The sequence below is a fragment of the Bos indicus genome, chromosome 21, assembly GCF_029378745.1.
Source record: "Bos indicus isolate NIAB-ARS_2022 breed Sahiwal x Tharparkar chromosome 21, NIAB-ARS_B.indTharparkar_mat_pri_1.0, whole genome shotgun sequence".
Classification (NCBI taxonomy): Eukaryota; Metazoa; Chordata; class Mammalia; order Artiodactyla; family Bovidae; genus Bos; species Bos indicus.
Genome location: NC_091780.1, coordinates 45,312,479 through 45,328,654, shown reverse-complemented (window position 1 = coordinate 45,328,654; position 16,176 = coordinate 45,312,479). Strand labels below are relative to the sequence as shown.

The 16,176-nt window shown below is 33.9% G+C and overlaps 1 protein-coding gene across 2 annotated transcripts in view; it reads left to right on the top strand.

Annotated features, from left to right (window-relative positions):
• The window catches only part of BAZ1A (bromodomain adjacent to zinc finger domain 1A), an 86,785-nt gene that overhangs the window by 47,778 nt on the left and 22,831 nt on the right, over window positions 1-16,176 (top strand). Inside the window, exons 6-16 of one of the 2 annotated variants that reach the window (XM_019983689.2) lie at window positions 196-330; window positions 989-1,088; window positions 1,836-2,002; window positions 4,071-4,166; window positions 4,865-5,003; window positions 6,270-6,416; window positions 10,541-10,636; window positions 10,756-10,980; window positions 12,122-12,287; window positions 12,643-12,756; window positions 15,650-15,774. In XM_019983689.2, the coding sequence (XP_019839248.2) occupies window positions 196-330; window positions 989-1,088; window positions 1,836-2,002; window positions 4,071-4,166; window positions 4,865-5,003; window positions 6,270-6,416; window positions 10,541-10,636; window positions 10,756-10,980; window positions 12,122-12,287; window positions 12,643-12,756; window positions 15,650-15,774 (1,510 nt within the window). The remainder of the gene's footprint in view (window positions 1-195; window positions 331-988; window positions 1,089-1,835; window positions 2,003-4,070; window positions 4,167-4,864; window positions 5,004-6,269; window positions 6,417-10,540; window positions 10,637-10,755; window positions 10,981-12,121; window positions 12,288-12,642; window positions 12,757-15,649; window positions 15,775-16,176) is intronic. The other variant, XM_019983690.2, reaches the window with a different exon arrangement.

Below are 16,176 nucleotides of genomic sequence, written 5' to 3'. Positions count from 1 at the left end.
AAGCTGATTAATTATGTAATTTTTAAAAGGATCAAGAAATAAAATGTATGTTACTACACAATACACATAAAATTCTAATGCTTTTGACCTGGTTTTTAACAGTAATCATATGACATGTTAAAGCTTATATACATATGATTTACTAATGTGTTATTATACCCTGTGTCGTCTTTTTTTTTTTTTTTTTTAATGAAGGCATCATCTCTTTCAACATATAAAATAGCAGAACAAGATTTTTCTTACTTCTTCCCTGATGATCCACCCACATTTATCTTCAGTCCAGCTAACAGAAGAAGAGGGAGACCTCCCAAACGAATATCTGTTAGTCAGGTAAATAGAGAATAGATAAAAAGTGCACAGTAGTTCTTAATAAAACTAACCAAAATTACGAGTAGGGTTTGGCTCGCTTCACCCCTGGACCCTGTAGGAAGGAACACTTTCCTTCACACAAGAACAGGGTGTAGTGTATTTTGACAACTGCTTAGCAGTGAGGCTTGTAGAAGTTTCAGGTGTGAGTTAGACATGAGTCTCATGCCACAGGGGTTTCGTACTGAAATGTAAGCAGTTACTAAAATGTAAAGCATGATAGACTACAAAAATGTCTCTGACATGTGTTTACTCTGCCTCTTTCTTATTTGATGTCTACACCAGCTAGTTTAAGTACCCTGGAATATTTTTGTTTGTTTTTCTAATGCATATTTTTAAGGCTCCTCTTATGTATTATTGGTTTTTTTTTCTGGGAGGTTTTTGTACTAATTTGTAGAACTATAGAATTAACTTATATTCTATATGTTACTATGATTAGAGTTACTAAAAGTTCAATTATATTTTAGAATAAAACCTTAGTATAAAGAAAGTATAATTGATGAGGGCTTTACATTTTTTCGTTTTTTAAGTGTAAGGAAAAAGTAGACCAGTTTGTAAAAGTTGTGGTTACAACTTTACTTTCTTGGTTTTTATGTGTGTGTTTTGTTTTTATTTTTTTTAGGAGGACAGCATTGCCAGTAAACAGACTATTGCAGGCTATAGGAACAAAACTACTAAAGAAAGAGACAAACTTTTAAAACAAGAAGAAATGAAATCACTGGGTGAGTTTTAATGTAAAGAATATACCAAAGATTTTGGCAAACAGAAGAGGCTTAATAAATGTCTCCAATTCCTTCACCTTCATTTGTTGTCAGCCCTCTTAATACCTTTTTTTGTCTCCAAAAACTGTTTAGTTACAGGAAAGTGTATTTCTCTGTGCCTAGGTAGGGGATGTTTCTAAAATGGCTTATTTCTGGTTTTGTCTTTCTTAAGATTAGTTTTTTCCCTCATATAACTATTAATTTCTTTGATAAATGAGACCTCTGTTTATCTCTTAAAACAACATTTCAAGGTATAACATATCCTCTATTAAACTGACCTAATGCTAGATTAAGCACAAGTTGGCAGTTTCTAGCCATTTTTGTTTGATTCCTACAGCCTTATAAAACATTGTTTCCCAAATGTGACTATATACATGAATCATTTGGGAATCTTACTAAAATGAAGATTCTAAATTAGTAGGCCTGGGTGGGAGAAAAGATTCTGCATTTCCAACAAGGTGGTACCTTGCTGCTGGTCTTAGGGCCACACGCAAGTCTTTCAAAGGCAGGTTTGTGTTTGTCCTATGGCAGTAGTTTGTCTTAAACAGAGAGGACTTGCTCTTCCCATTTTAATCACCAGCTGACTCCCTCTGTGAGTGTCTCTTGATCTCATTTAAACCTTAAAATATTTCTGAGGTTCTTTTGTTACATTTAAAAAGTGTGGTATTTTCTATCTGTGTACAATTCTAAGTCTGATCTTCTCCACAGCTTTTGAAAAGGCTAAATTAAAAAGAGAAAAAGCAGATGCCCTAGAGGCAAAGAAAAAAGAAAAGGAGGATAAAGAAAAAAAGAAGGAAGAATTGAAGAAAATTGTTGAAAAAGAGAGACTGAAGAAGAAAGAAGAAAAAGAGAGGCTTAAAATAGAAAGAGAAAAGGTATATCCAAGTATATTAGTTATACTCTCCACAAATAGTAAATAGTATTCAACACTTTATATATTTAAGTTCATGGTTAATTTAAAAATACTTTTATCACTTTCATTTACATTTATAGTTGTGCATAGAGCACTGATAAATGGTATTGGGATATCTCCATTTTCCTTGGAAAATTTAATGAATGATTTAAGGTTCAACATATATGAGTGACTTTACGTCTCAGAGCCTCTTCCGAAGTACAATTCTAACGTTGCTTTTCTTCATTGTTTAGACTTCATATTTAGGGAAATAAAACTTTCAGAAGTAAAACTACATTGTTAGAAAAATACAATAAAATGTATGAGCGATAAGAATTAGTGTAGTGTTGTTATTTTCCTTGAAGAATAAATTATCTTTGTTTCAGCAAATCTTTTATTATCATCTTCAGCGGTAGATATTTCTTAGAGAATTCCATAGCTGGTTTCTTCTGAAGTCCATCGTTGTCATTGGTTTTCTGGATGTTCACAAGCACCCTTGGAGAAGGACATGGCAACCCACTCCAGTATTCTTACCTGGAGAATCCCATGGACAGAGGAGCCTAGTGGTCTACACCCCATAGGGTTGCAAGAGTGGGACATGACTTATTGACTAAGCCACCACAAGTACCCTAGATGATCATGTTATATATTATGTTCATTTAAATTGCATGTGTTTCTTGAATTATTTCAGATAGGCCCTTGCGTGGAAGTAGGGAGTGTCTGATATGTGTTCACTCCAGAAAGTGTAGAATACAAGGAAAAAAAAAAAAACCACTTGTAATCTAAATGGTAATATTTAGAGATAGCATTATTGCTTTGATTAATTTATTTCTAACTTTATTGTGGCGCTTAAAGAATAAGATCCAGCATTTATAATTTTGTATATATATATTTTAACATTATTATAAACATTCTGTCCTGCTACTAAATAAACTAAGTAATGTGAAATTTTTAGTGACTGCATGTAGTATTTAATCAAATAGATACAGGTAAGCACTTTACAAATTTTTGCTCATAAACAAGGATACTTTGTTCAAATTTATGAACAAAAGTCTTTCCTGTTTTTGGATTGTGTCTCTGGATTAATTTGTAGAATTGAAATACTAGGTCAATGGGTAAGAACATGTTAAAAACTTTCTGTACCTAGTGAACATAGGTATTTGTTTGTCAAATGTGTTGTACTTATGTATACTCTTAGCAACAGTGAATGAAAATACCCATCTTATTACACCCTACAAGAATTATTTGGGTGGAGGGAGGGCTTATTTCAGCAGGCCACTCAAAGCACAGTTAAGTTCTGTAACTATCTAGGTGTTTTCTGTTAAACTTGAGAAGTGTACATCTGTTTACTTTCAGTGTTAATAAATCTCAAAGAATATTAACATGCATTAAACATATATATTATTACATAGTTAACATATTTATTGGAAATAATTATAACAAAATATTTTGTTTACATTCTGCTTTATCAGAGACTTTTTAGGGTCAGTATTTATCCTGCAGTTTCAAATACCAGAACCAAGAAGAAAAGTTGTCAAAAGACCAACTGAGCAAAAAGTTCACCAATTGTACTCTAATATTGCTTTTACTTACTGTCCCCTCTGTGTGTCTCTAGGCAGTTAATTTTTAAATGAATCTTGAAAACTAATGTATTACAAATATAAGGGGGGGGTAGTTATGTTAGGTACTCTAATAATTTCTTATCTCTTCACTTGAGATCTCATTAATTTAAAGTGGAGAAAGCACTGCTATAGACAAGGTCAGATTGAATTAATATTTACCCATGAGTTGCTATGTGTCAAACGTCTTTCATCTTTGTAGCAGTTGTATCAGACAGGCATTGTTTTGATCAGTGGTTTTAACCCTTTTATGTACAGCAGAATCCCCAAAAGAGCTTAGTAAAACATCAGTTGCTGGGTCCCAACCCTGGAGTTCCTAGTCCAAGAGATCTAGGTAGGGTGCAAGTATTTGTGTTTCCTACTAGTTCCGAGGTGATGCCGATGCTGCCTTATAAATATCTTATAAGAATTTTTATTGACCTTTCATTTTAGGAAAGAGAGAAGTTGCGTGAAGAAAAGAAAAAGTATATGGAATACTTAAAACAGTGGAGTAAACCCAGAGAAGATATGGAATGTGATGACCTTAAGGTATAAGCACGTTATGTGATGTTTCACACACCTGTGTAACAGAGGAGATAGCCAATTAGGCAAATATGTATATTTAGAGTTCTAGGAGAGCATTGTTAGTATTTTATAACAAGCTTTGATAATGATTCTTATCCTGTGGAAATAGTTGGTCATCTGTGCTATCCTTGGTAGTCCAGTAACCACTGGAGCCAGGCAAACATTTAATGTGGTTACTGGACAAAGATTCTGCCTGTCTCCAGAAATAACCAAAGTATCTATACCAAACTCATTCATCTCATTTTATATGGAACCATTTCTAAGACAATAGATGGTAGATTAATTTTGTTCCATATCCTAAGGAAAATACCACATTAGAGATCATACTGATATGGCTAATGCCTTGGCCTCAGAATCTAGGTTAGGAGTCACTCGTAACTAGGAAATGTAGTCAGAAGTACAGCTCAACCTAAATTATGCTGTTAGTTGAATGAAAGAAAAAATGATTTAGTAAGTAATTTAGAGACTGTGATTTAGTATAAGGTATAAGGTTGAATTAAAGCCACCGCATCTATAATTTTTAAAGTTCTAAAAGTGATTATAATGAACATCCAGGGTTGAGAAATGTGAAATAGTTCTTAGGTAAAGAATATATCATATCTGTCTTTGTACAATTTCCTGTACTTGGTTCAAATAGTTATATAAATTGTTGAATCTTGCAGGAACTTCCAGAACCAACTCCAGTGAAAACTAGACTACCTCCTGAAATCTTTGGTGATGCTCTGATGGTTTTGGAGTTCCTTAATGCATTTGGGGAGCTTTTTGATCTTCAAGATGAGTTTCCTGAGGGAGTGACCCTAGGCAAGTGCTATTGCTATGTGATAGTTCACCCTAAAATTAGTGGTTTAAAAGAACGAATTATTCTCTCTCAAAGTTCTGTAGAGTCACTGGACCCAGCTATCCAGTCCTCTCTTGGGGTCCTTCATGTGATTACAGTCACAGTGGCTGGGACTGGAGTCACCTCAAGGCTCACCTGGCTCAGTGTTCAAGGTGGCTTCTTCACACACATGCCTGGTACCCCGGTGTTCCTCCACATGGTGTCCTGCTTTGTCAGAGTAGCCTGCACTTCTTATGTGGCAGCGAGTGCTCCAAGGGGCTGGAAACAGAAGCTATCACTTTTCTTAAAGGCCAGGCCTAGAACTGCCAAGCCTTGCTTCTGCTGTATTCCATTAGTTAGGCCTCCTGGGATTCAAGGGGGTGAAGGAATAGACCTCATTTCTTGAGGGTGGCATGGTATGTAAGTGCAGGGAAGGGAGGGATTGACAGCCATATTTGAAGACAAGTTACTGCCTAACTTTAACTTACCATTGCTTCTCCTCTGCACTTACATACTGTTACTTTGTATGTACATCATAAGAGCTAAATTAGTATGAGAAGGGCTTTAGATCCCATTTTAGATTTTTAGCTAACCAATAGAAAAATAATCTTCTTTAGATCCAGATAAAAATTCTAAAAGAATTTTAATGCCACTCTTATTTTATCGACTGTATTCTTCAGGAGGGCTTTCACAGTCCCTTAGTTTTTCTTTATGAGCTAGGTGAGGCATGAATCACTGTGCCTTACAGATCAAGAAGGTCTAAACAACGCTGGTTGAGGTAAGACATTTAGGGTAGGTGAATTAGATGAGAATTATTTATGACCTGAACACAATATTAGGATTACAGCTAATGCTGATGATTACCTCTTATGTGTACTGTTTGGTAAACAGTCATGTCCCATATAGCTCTTGAGAACACTGGGACAACAATAACATCTTTGGTGTCATTACTCAAATTAGAGTAAGATTATAATTTTTAATATATGACTAATTTGCATCTCAGGTTTAAATTTAGGTGAAATATTGTATCAACTGAGGCTAATTTGGCTTTCTTTGAATGCAGTGATTTTTGGCTTATGATTTTGTTGTAATTACTAAAAATTACTTTGTGATACTTGGCTTTACCTGATGGGCACTTAAGAAAATAGTTACACAGGCTATTGTTGATTAAAATGTTTATTGTTCCAATGGAGTTGTTTTTCCAGTATGTGACCAGAACTTTAAATTCATTTTAAACATTTTATTCACAGAAGTGTTAGAGGAAGCTCTTGTAGGAAATGACAGTGAAGGCCCACTATGTGAATTGCTTTTTTTCTTCCTGACTGCCATCTTCCAGGCGATAGCTGAAGAAGAAGAGGAAGTAGCCAAAGAGCAAATAACTGATGCTGACACCAAAGGTCAGAATTCAATATTATTGCTGGCTGATAGTAGCTTTGTAGTGAAATAAACTTGTGATTAAATTTTAAATTAACTTGGCTTTTACAGTTATAAAACATGGTCGTTCAAGTTACTTGGTTTTTGAGTCATATGCTAGCAACACATTATCAGTTGTTTTACAGAAGCTTTGTTTTAATATATCCTGTTTCTGATGACCTTAAAAATGCTGCAACCCCCACCCTGCCAACCTATCTTGTTTTTTATTCCTCTAGATTTCTCCTGTGATTTAGGAATCTTACAAATTTCATTGACCAGTATGTGTAATTCCAGGAAATTTACTGAATAGCACTGAGTTTTTGTCCCCATCCGAGAAAATACTTCAGTTGTTGTTATTAATACTTTAAGTTAAAAGTATTATTACTGATTTCATTTCATTCTGACAATTTTTAGATCAGAGTTAAGGAACATTTAATTTTTAAATTTTGCTAGTTTGAACTAGAAATTTTGCTCTTTAATTTCTGTACAGTTAAGTATCTAGAGTCTGTATGGTACATATTAATGTAAGAATAATTCTTGGGGAAATCTTATTTTATTTTCAATACAGAGTAGAGTGTTCATTGTTTTATTTAGGATTTACCTCAATCCAAGGAATTGTTAAGCATTTATATTAACAGGTTGATTTGACTTCCTGAATAAAATTCTCTGTGAATTTTGCCACCTATGAGATCGGACCATTAAATAAACTTTAGTGTATTATGTAGAAATACACGATAAGAAATAGTTTCGAGCCATCTTGATAGCATAATCTTAGTAGGAAAAAAAATGGGACATTCCTCCATTCAGGTAGCGTGGTTGGCCTTAGATACTTTGAGCTAATTTCCTTTATGCCTGGTCGATGGAGCAATAGGATAGTCATGAGGATGTAGTCAGTTCAGTTGTCTTTTGATTTTGCAGTCAAAGTTCAAGCAAAATATATTCTCTTGCTTGAGTGCTAATCACTCTAGCTCCCTTATCAAGGCCATTTTAGCAATGTGGTCTTCATTGTCATCTTGGATGATTTAGTCAGTTTCATAAAAGGGAAGGGAGAGGGGTATATCCATTTATAAAACATCCAAAGATTTTCTATTGACAAGTACCACCACTAAAGATGGATGATCTAAGATAGACTGTGTAACATATATTCATTCTTTTAACCTTCAGGTTGTCTTAATGACCCATAACATAACAAGGTTATTGACCAAATTCTGACCTTAATACAAGACATAAAGCTTTCTTTAATTCAGGATTTGAATTAGGTGAATTTTGTAGTTTTGGAAGCCTTAATGACAAAAAGTGGGGTCAAAAGGAAATTATATTGGAAAAGCAGCTAATGTAAAGGAAAAACTGTTGATGTTTGTATTGCCATTTTATTTTCCATTCATGATTTGTCATTCCTGTAATTTTTATAGCTCTACTTCTATACCAACTGTCTATAAAGTCTACCTCGGAATAAGTATTGACCATTAATAATGCTTTGTTTGAAACTATTTAAATGTTATGGAGGGAGAAAAAATTACTTCAAAAATTTCACCCTTCTCTCATTTGCCTATTACCACATTTTAAATGGTGACTTCAGTTTCATTAAGGGCCCCAGACTGTTCCCCCAGGTATTTTTCATGTATTCTCCCATCTCAGTAACAAAAAGGGTTTTCTGTAGTCTTCCTGAAAGCACCTGACATAATCACATGGGATTGAATATTATTTACTTCTTCATTAGCTGGCCTTCCGTAAGGTGTTTCTTGCTCCTTTTAGAAATGGGGAAATTGGGCAGACAATAAAAGCGTGTATTTACCTCAGTGGTGAAACATGAGGTCCAGTGAGGTCATTTACTGAAGATCACATAGAGATTAAGTGATGGCGTAACGAGAAAGACACCATGTATGTGTTGTTTTATCTTCATACCACCATTATAAGGAAGATGTAATTATTTTTGCCTTTATATGTAAAAGAAGCTTAGTCTTAAGGAGTTTAATTAACTTGCCTAAAGACACGTGGCTAATAAGAAGTGATGGATACAAACTCAGGCACTCTGGACTGGAGCCTCGTAATGATTACATTTTATTACCTTATAATATGGCAAAGAAGTAATTATCTGTCAAGAACATGTAATTTTTTGGCCTCCTTGTTTTTATATTGAATCTTGGAAATTTTGACCAGCAATTTTTTAACTTAGATTATAAATATCAGTTCCTCTCTTTAGTCTTACATCATGAACTTAAATGCCTTTCACAAGTATAGAGACAAAAGCATTCTCCTGATATATAATAGTTATGTGTATTGCTGAGATGTTATTGTTTAGTGTTGAAATTATATGTACCTGATTCTAGATTATGATGATGATAAATGTATGTTTCAGGTGGTCATCCCCCACACAGTTTAGCTGTATTCTCTTGGTATGATGTATCCAAGTGACTATCTCAGCAAATAAACCCTAGAATGATATTTACAGTTTCTTGAAAGAGCAATTTGGTAGATAGATGAGTTGAAGAATATGTATTTTAGCATGTTAAACACAACTAAAAGTAAATTGTCATTTTGTTGGTTGTCCATTTCCTGAGGCCTTTACAGCCTTTGTCCCAGGAAATGATAGCTTACTATAGATAAAATAAGTTGAATTGCTGCAAAGGAAGAGAGCCAGTACACTTATACAGCTTTTTAACTAGGACTTGTTAATTTTAGAGTGCCTATATTAATTTTAAGTTTGTTTGGCTTTGTATGTAAAATGAAAATTGAAAAAAGTTTTACATCTAGTATTTCCCTGGTGAGGAACATTATAAATGTCTGTCATTTCGACTAAATTCATGGCCTTGTAGGAATAACTTATGTATATATGTAACATTTAGTTAGGTAACTTCTCCTGTGTGGTACTGTTTATGCTTCAAATGCTGTGGAATTGTCAGTAACTGTAATCTGACATAATCCCAAAGGGCCTTTTTCCTTTAGTAAAGGACAGCAGTTCTTTTCTCTAAGGTTCATTTTTTCAGCTTGTGAACTTTGAGGAGGGAAAGTAGAAAGTGAAGGAACCACAGAACCAGGTTAGCTCAGTGATTTCCCAGCTCTAATCCATGGAGGCCTACAAATTGTACAGGGATTCCTCCCTGCTAGTGTAGGAGAGTTGAAAAGATGAATGGGCAGGATTATCATCTCCATTCACTTTATATGGTGCTTCCAAGAAATACTTGAGGAATTTGAAAACTGCTGATCTTGACTTAGCGCTGTAAAAAAAATGAAGCCAATTAAGTGCCTGATCTAGAGGCTACGTAAGTAGAAACTAGGGATGGACAGAGCTAAGAGTAGAATTTACATTATCTGAGACTTAGTCTGAAGCTGTGTCTACTGTGGTAGAGCAGAAGGGCTTTTTATCAGCTTAAAAGTTTTTTCATTGGTGACATTTTATTATCTATGTAAGGAATAATTGTATATCCTAATGGTTTAAATATATTTATGTCAGTAGACTTGCTCTTTGGTCCTATTTGTAGCTTAAGCACTGTTTTCAAAGCTGAAGCAGTTTACTTAGAAAGTACAGGGATATCTTCCTATTGTTTCATGGATCAGAGAGTTTGCAAAATAAAAACAGGCAATTTAAATGAAGAGATAAATCTGTGGTTAAGTGACAGTAGTATTGTCTTTAAGTTCTTCTAGCTCTTTTCCTGCGTTGGTTTTGTGATGATTACAACTTATACTTTGTTATGATTCAGTATTTGTAATTGAATATTTATGAAAGATTTGGATATCTTCAAATAGATTCTGATTTTCAAAGTAGAGTTTTTTTAAAGTTATATTGAGCAAGGAAATTTGTCTTTCATTTTAAAGTGTATTTTACCATATTTTTGGAATGTGTATGTGTATCTTGTTGGTAACTTGGAAATTGTCTTCTCTATGTTAAGTAAGGGGAAAATTAGTGTGTAGTACATGTCTTAGGATTTATAGTTTTAGGTGGAGCCTAGGCAGAATGTGAATGATGCTTGTGGTACCTAGTGTCAGTTCTTTTGAGGTTCCTGAATGTTAAGCTGTTTGCTGTTTCTTTCATCATTTTAAAAAGGGCATTATTCCCAAATATTCAAGCTTTGATTTGCACTAGAATAAAGTATTTATTTCCTTAAAGATCTAACAGAGGCTTTGGATGAAGATACAGACCCCACAAAATCTGCACTGTCTGCAGTTGCATCTTTGGCAGCTGCATGGCCGCAGTTGCATCAGGGTATGTGTGGGTTTTTGTTTTTTTTTTATTGCCTTTTTATTTTTATAAAGGTATATTTTACATTACTGAGGATTTATTGTTTACATTCTAAATGACTGTTTCGTTTTTAATGACTATAGGCTGCAGTTTGAAAAGCTTGGATCTCGATAGCTGCACTCTTTCTGAAATCCTCAGACTACACATCTTAGCTTCGGGTGCTGATGTAACATCAGCAAATGCGAAGTACAGGTATCAGAAACGAGGAGGGTTTGATGCTACAGATGATGCTTGCATGGAGCTTCGTTTGAGCAACCCCAGCCTGGTGAAGAAACTGTCAAGCACTTCAGTGTATGATTTGACACCAGGTAAACTTTGCAAGTTAGAATTTGTATAACCTTCCTACTTATGCCCAGAATACTTGGTAGCCGACGAGAAAATTTTAGATGACATTTAGTTTTAAAAGAGAAAGGAAGAAAACAGTCTTTTTAAAAAAAATTATCAGAATACAAATAGTGACCTAAATTAACTACAGTTGTTATTCATATTAACTTTTAATTATTTATGATTTTCTTGTCTTTTTTCTCTTTGGATTTTCTATTAATTTAAAAATGTGTGGTTAGTTTACTACATCTAGCAAGTCTAGAAAGATAAGTGGGAATTAGCTAGCTTTAATTTTTATTTATTAATATATCAGAAATGTAAGCTGTAGCTGCAGAATGCTAACATTCAGTTGAGTAAATGTTTGAGCAGTGAGGCACAATATGTAAAATTAAGAGTTTTTTTTACTTCCTTTTATAGATAAAAGTAAAAATTGAAATGTACAATATATAGTATTGAATTTATTATGCTTATTTAAGGAAACATAAGAAAACCTAATTCCTAAGAGTCATGTAGTTTAAAAAACTTTTATTGTGGTATAGTTGAGCTAACATTCATATAATTTTTAAAATTTATGGTAGTGTTTTTGTGCAGTCTTTTCTGAGTAGCAATTTGCCTATTGCCATTTGTGTGTGTGTGTGTGTGTGTGTGTGTGTGTGTGCATGTATGCATGCTCAATCACTTAGTCATGTCTCTTTGCAACCCTGTAGACTGTAGCCCTGTCCAAGGGATTCTCCAGGCAAGAATACTAGAGTGGGTTGCCATTTCTTACAGGGATCATCCCGTACCAAGGATCAAACCCACATCTTGCGTCTCATGTGGTTATAACTTAGTTTTGATTTGTTCTTCACACATAAGCTACATAAGCCTAAAATTAAAACTTAAAAGTTAATTCTTTGCAATTAGAAAGTTTTTCATGTCTGTTTAGTAGTTATTAGTATTTGAAATGTGTTGTATATCACATAACTGTTAATTGGATTCAAAGTTGCTTTTTTCCATAAATGCCACTAGCTTAGTTGATCTTAAGAGACTCTTCCCTAGTCTTTATTAAATATTTTCACATTGAGCCACAAATTAAATTTTTTCTTGTCATTGATAATCCAGAAGTTATTTACCAATTTTTGGCAGGAGAAAAGATGAAGATACTTCATGCTCTCTGTGGGAAACTACTGACCCTAGTTTCTACTAGGGATTTCATTGAAGATTATGTTGACATATTAAGACAAGCAAAACAGGAGTTCCGGGAGTTAAAAGCAGAACAACATCGAAAAGAGAGGGAAGAAGCAGCTGCTAGGTGAGAGATAATTATAGTCCGTTGTGCTAATGAAAGCTATTTATTTCTTTTCCTCTAAAAACATGTTGGGGACTTTCTTGGCAGTCCAGTGGTTAAGACTCCACACTCCCAATGCAGGGGACATGGGTTCAATCCCTGGTCAGGAAACTAAAATCCCATACATGCTGTACAGCACAGCAAAAAAAATAACAATAATAATAATAAAATTTATTAAAAAATAAAACCATGTTGGGCTGTTATGAATAGATTACTTTGTAGTTTGTGATAACATTTGGAGCATTTTCTGTAATTGGGTGGTTAAAGATAAAAAGTTAAAAGTATCATATAGACTATAATATTTTATTTTAACTTTCAGAATTCGTAAAAGGAAAGAAGAAAAACTTAAGGAGCAAGAACAAAAAATGAAGGAGAAACAAGAAAAACTAAAGGAAGATGAGCAAAGAAATTCAATTGCAGATATATCTGTTGGGTATGGTTTGAATTACACTGCTTATCTGGATGACATAAAGAATAAAAATCAGCACCTTAAACTCTAAAATGCTTTCCAAATTTTTAGAAAACGAATTTTCTGTAGTTTTGTAATAGTGTCAGCAAGCCTATGAAATTTACATACAAAGAGTCCTCAGATATACATGTGTTGTTTTTTTTTTTTTTTTAAAAAAAAAGCACTTTGAGGGAATCTAAAACTGCTAGCATTACTCATTCTAGCATTACTAATAGTATCTCTCCCTTCCACCACCATCATCACAGTTGTACTCTGTGTTTCACAGAGTTCCTTCAAGCTTTTTAAGGAAGAGATTGGAGCTTTTGGTAGAAGGTGGAGGGAGAAGATGTCAACACCTTAAATAATTCAGTGACTGCCTAAAGTATTTTATTACATATTGACATATTAGGGATGAAGATTGGCTGTGAAGACAAGTGGGGACTTTTCCTATATTGTAGATGGCAAATCATATTCAAAATTAGCAGAAATAATCATTATAAAATAAAATCTGAAAAAGAAATTCTAAAAACCTCAGTATTCCAAATTCAGCATATTGACTTTTGATTATACTTACATATAAAAATACCTGTTACATTCATAGGTCACAAACTTGGAACAGTTGTATTTTATATGGCCATCAGTAATACTTTAAGAAATTTATTTGGATACCTTGAGAAAGTTAATAATAGATATGACACCTAAACTACAAGCAACCAAATAAAAAATAGACTTCACCAAAATTTAAAACTTTTGTGCTTCAAAGAACACTGTTGAGAAAGTTAAAAAAACAACCCAGAGAAGAGAAAAAAATTTTTATAAATCATATATCTGATGATGGTCTGACATCCAGAATGTATAAAGAACTCACACAACTCAATAGTAAAAAGACAACTCAGTTTTTAAAATGGGCAAAGGATTTTAACAGGCATTTCTTCAAAGAAGATCTATATGAAGCACATAAAAGGTGCTCAACATCGTTAGTCATTAAGGAAATGCATATCAAAACCACGATGAGATATACTTCACACTTACTAAGATGGCGGTATTTCAGTTGAGGGATGGTAACGTATGTTGGTGAGAATAAAGAAATTAGAACTCTCATACATTGCTCACAGGGATGTGTAAAACAGTGTGGCTGCTTTGGATAAGTTTGACAGTTCATCAAACAGTCTAAACCATGTGTTACCATGTAGCCAGCAATTCCACTCCTAGGTATGTACCCAAGAAAATTAAGAGCATACATTCACCCAAAAATGTATACATGAAAGTTCATAGCAGCATTATTCTTCGTAACCAAAAAATAGTCCAACCCAAATGTTCATCAGTCCGTCAGTTGATGGATAAACAAAATGATATACTGCTTCTGTGGTATATCCTTATAGCAGAATGTTATTCAGAAATAAGAAGGAATGAAATTCTGATACATGCTACAACATGGGTGAACTTTGGAAACATGCTAGGTGAAAGAAGCTAATCAAAGAAGACCGTGTGATTATTCTATTTATAGGAAAAGTCCAGAATAAGCAAGTCCAGAGCAGAAAGTAGAATCAGTGGTTACCATGGGCAGTGGGGAAAAGGAATTGAAAATAGTATCCAGCTTTTCTTCTGAGATGATGAATTAGATAGAGGCAGTAATTGTACAGCCTTGTTAATATTACTAAAAACCACTGAGTTGTACACTTTAAAATGGTGATTTTTATGGTATGTGAACGCTGTCTCAAATTTTTTTTTACACTTTATAAATATTTTTCCAATTATGTCAGTTATACCGAAAATACTGTATTCATTTAAGGTATATAAAATAATGATTTGATAAATGTATATATTGTTAAATGATTACTATAATTTAGTTAATATTCATTGCCTCATGTAGTTGCAATTATTTTTTCCGTGTGATATCTTCAGTTTTTTAAAAAAAGAAATTAGGCATGTAATAGATCCCACCACTTCATATGTTTGTACTCATCTAACCTCACTCATTTATGTTATCCCTCTGGCTCCTGAATACATTGAGTTTGCAAAACTCTTTGAATGTAGAACATAAGTGGTGGAATTCAAATTCCATGCAACTTTAATTTTGATTTGGACAATACAGTGATTTGGACAATACAGTGATAAAACATCCATATTGTTCCTACTTACTGTATCTGAATTTGTCTACTTCTCCCCCCTACTGTTTGTCTACTTATCTCCTTTTATACTCTGAGCCACCATTACCTCCCAGCCAGCTACCTGGATTAATTTCAGTGGCCTCTTTACTAATCTCCCCTCATCTGCTTTCTATCTCAGATGATTTTCCACATAACAGCAAGAGTACCTTCTAATCATGTCATTTCCCTTTTCTAAACTCTTCCACTTTTTCCCTGTAGCTTCTCCCCATCCACCCCCATTGCTCTTTGAATAATGCCCTAAAAGGCCCAGTATGATCTTGCCCTGATTTTTCTCATTCGTATCTTAAATTGCTTCTTTTTTGTTTATATTCTTGTCAAAATTACAAGCTCCTTCCTTTTCCCTTGAGCTCAGTGCATTTGCAGGTTATTCCTTCTTCTAGAAACAAAGATTTTTTCTTAACTGCCACCTCACCCCTCCCAGCCTCCTTAGTCTTGCAGTTTAAACGTCACTTCTTATAAGCGAGCGTTACTTGATCCCTGAGATTAGGGATCAAGTTCTCCTCAAAATGCTTTCATAGCATTTTGAACTCCTTCTTTTTTAGTATTTATTACATATTTTAATTGTACAATGATTTATATAGTTATCTGCAAGACTATAAACTCTGTATTATCTTGTTCACTACTTCTCGAAGGATAAACCCTGGCACTTCATAGGCAGGCAATAAATATTTCATGAATGGAATTATACATATTTTTTTCTTATTAAGGGAGGAAGAAAGGGAAGATTTTGATACTAGCACTGAGAGCAAAGAAATAGAGCAAAAGGAACAAGATCAAGATACAGTTTCTGAAGATGAAGATGACCCGGGACCACATAAAAGAGGCAGAAGGGGTAATACAGAATTTCATAAGGGCATGCTTGCTTGCTTTTAATTGATAAGGCATTTTATTAATTCACTATTCTGAAATATATATTAGGTTACTTCCATTTGTGATTCCAAGGTGTGTTGTTGATTTTTTGTATTTGCTACTTTATGTTGACCAAGTAGAAATTTTTATTCTGTAATGTACCAATTCAACATTGAATGCCTCTTAGATGCTAGAGATACAAAGATCAGTAATGCTTGTAACTGGTGTCATATTACTGAGAATGGAAATCTATGCTGCCTTAAAGTAATCTCATAAGTTGCTGGATCAAAGGAAATGCATTTTTTGAAGCTTGTGATACAAGTTACTTCTGAGGATCTCTAACCATTTTCATTTGATAACTATTAAAGGAGATACTTAAGTTTAT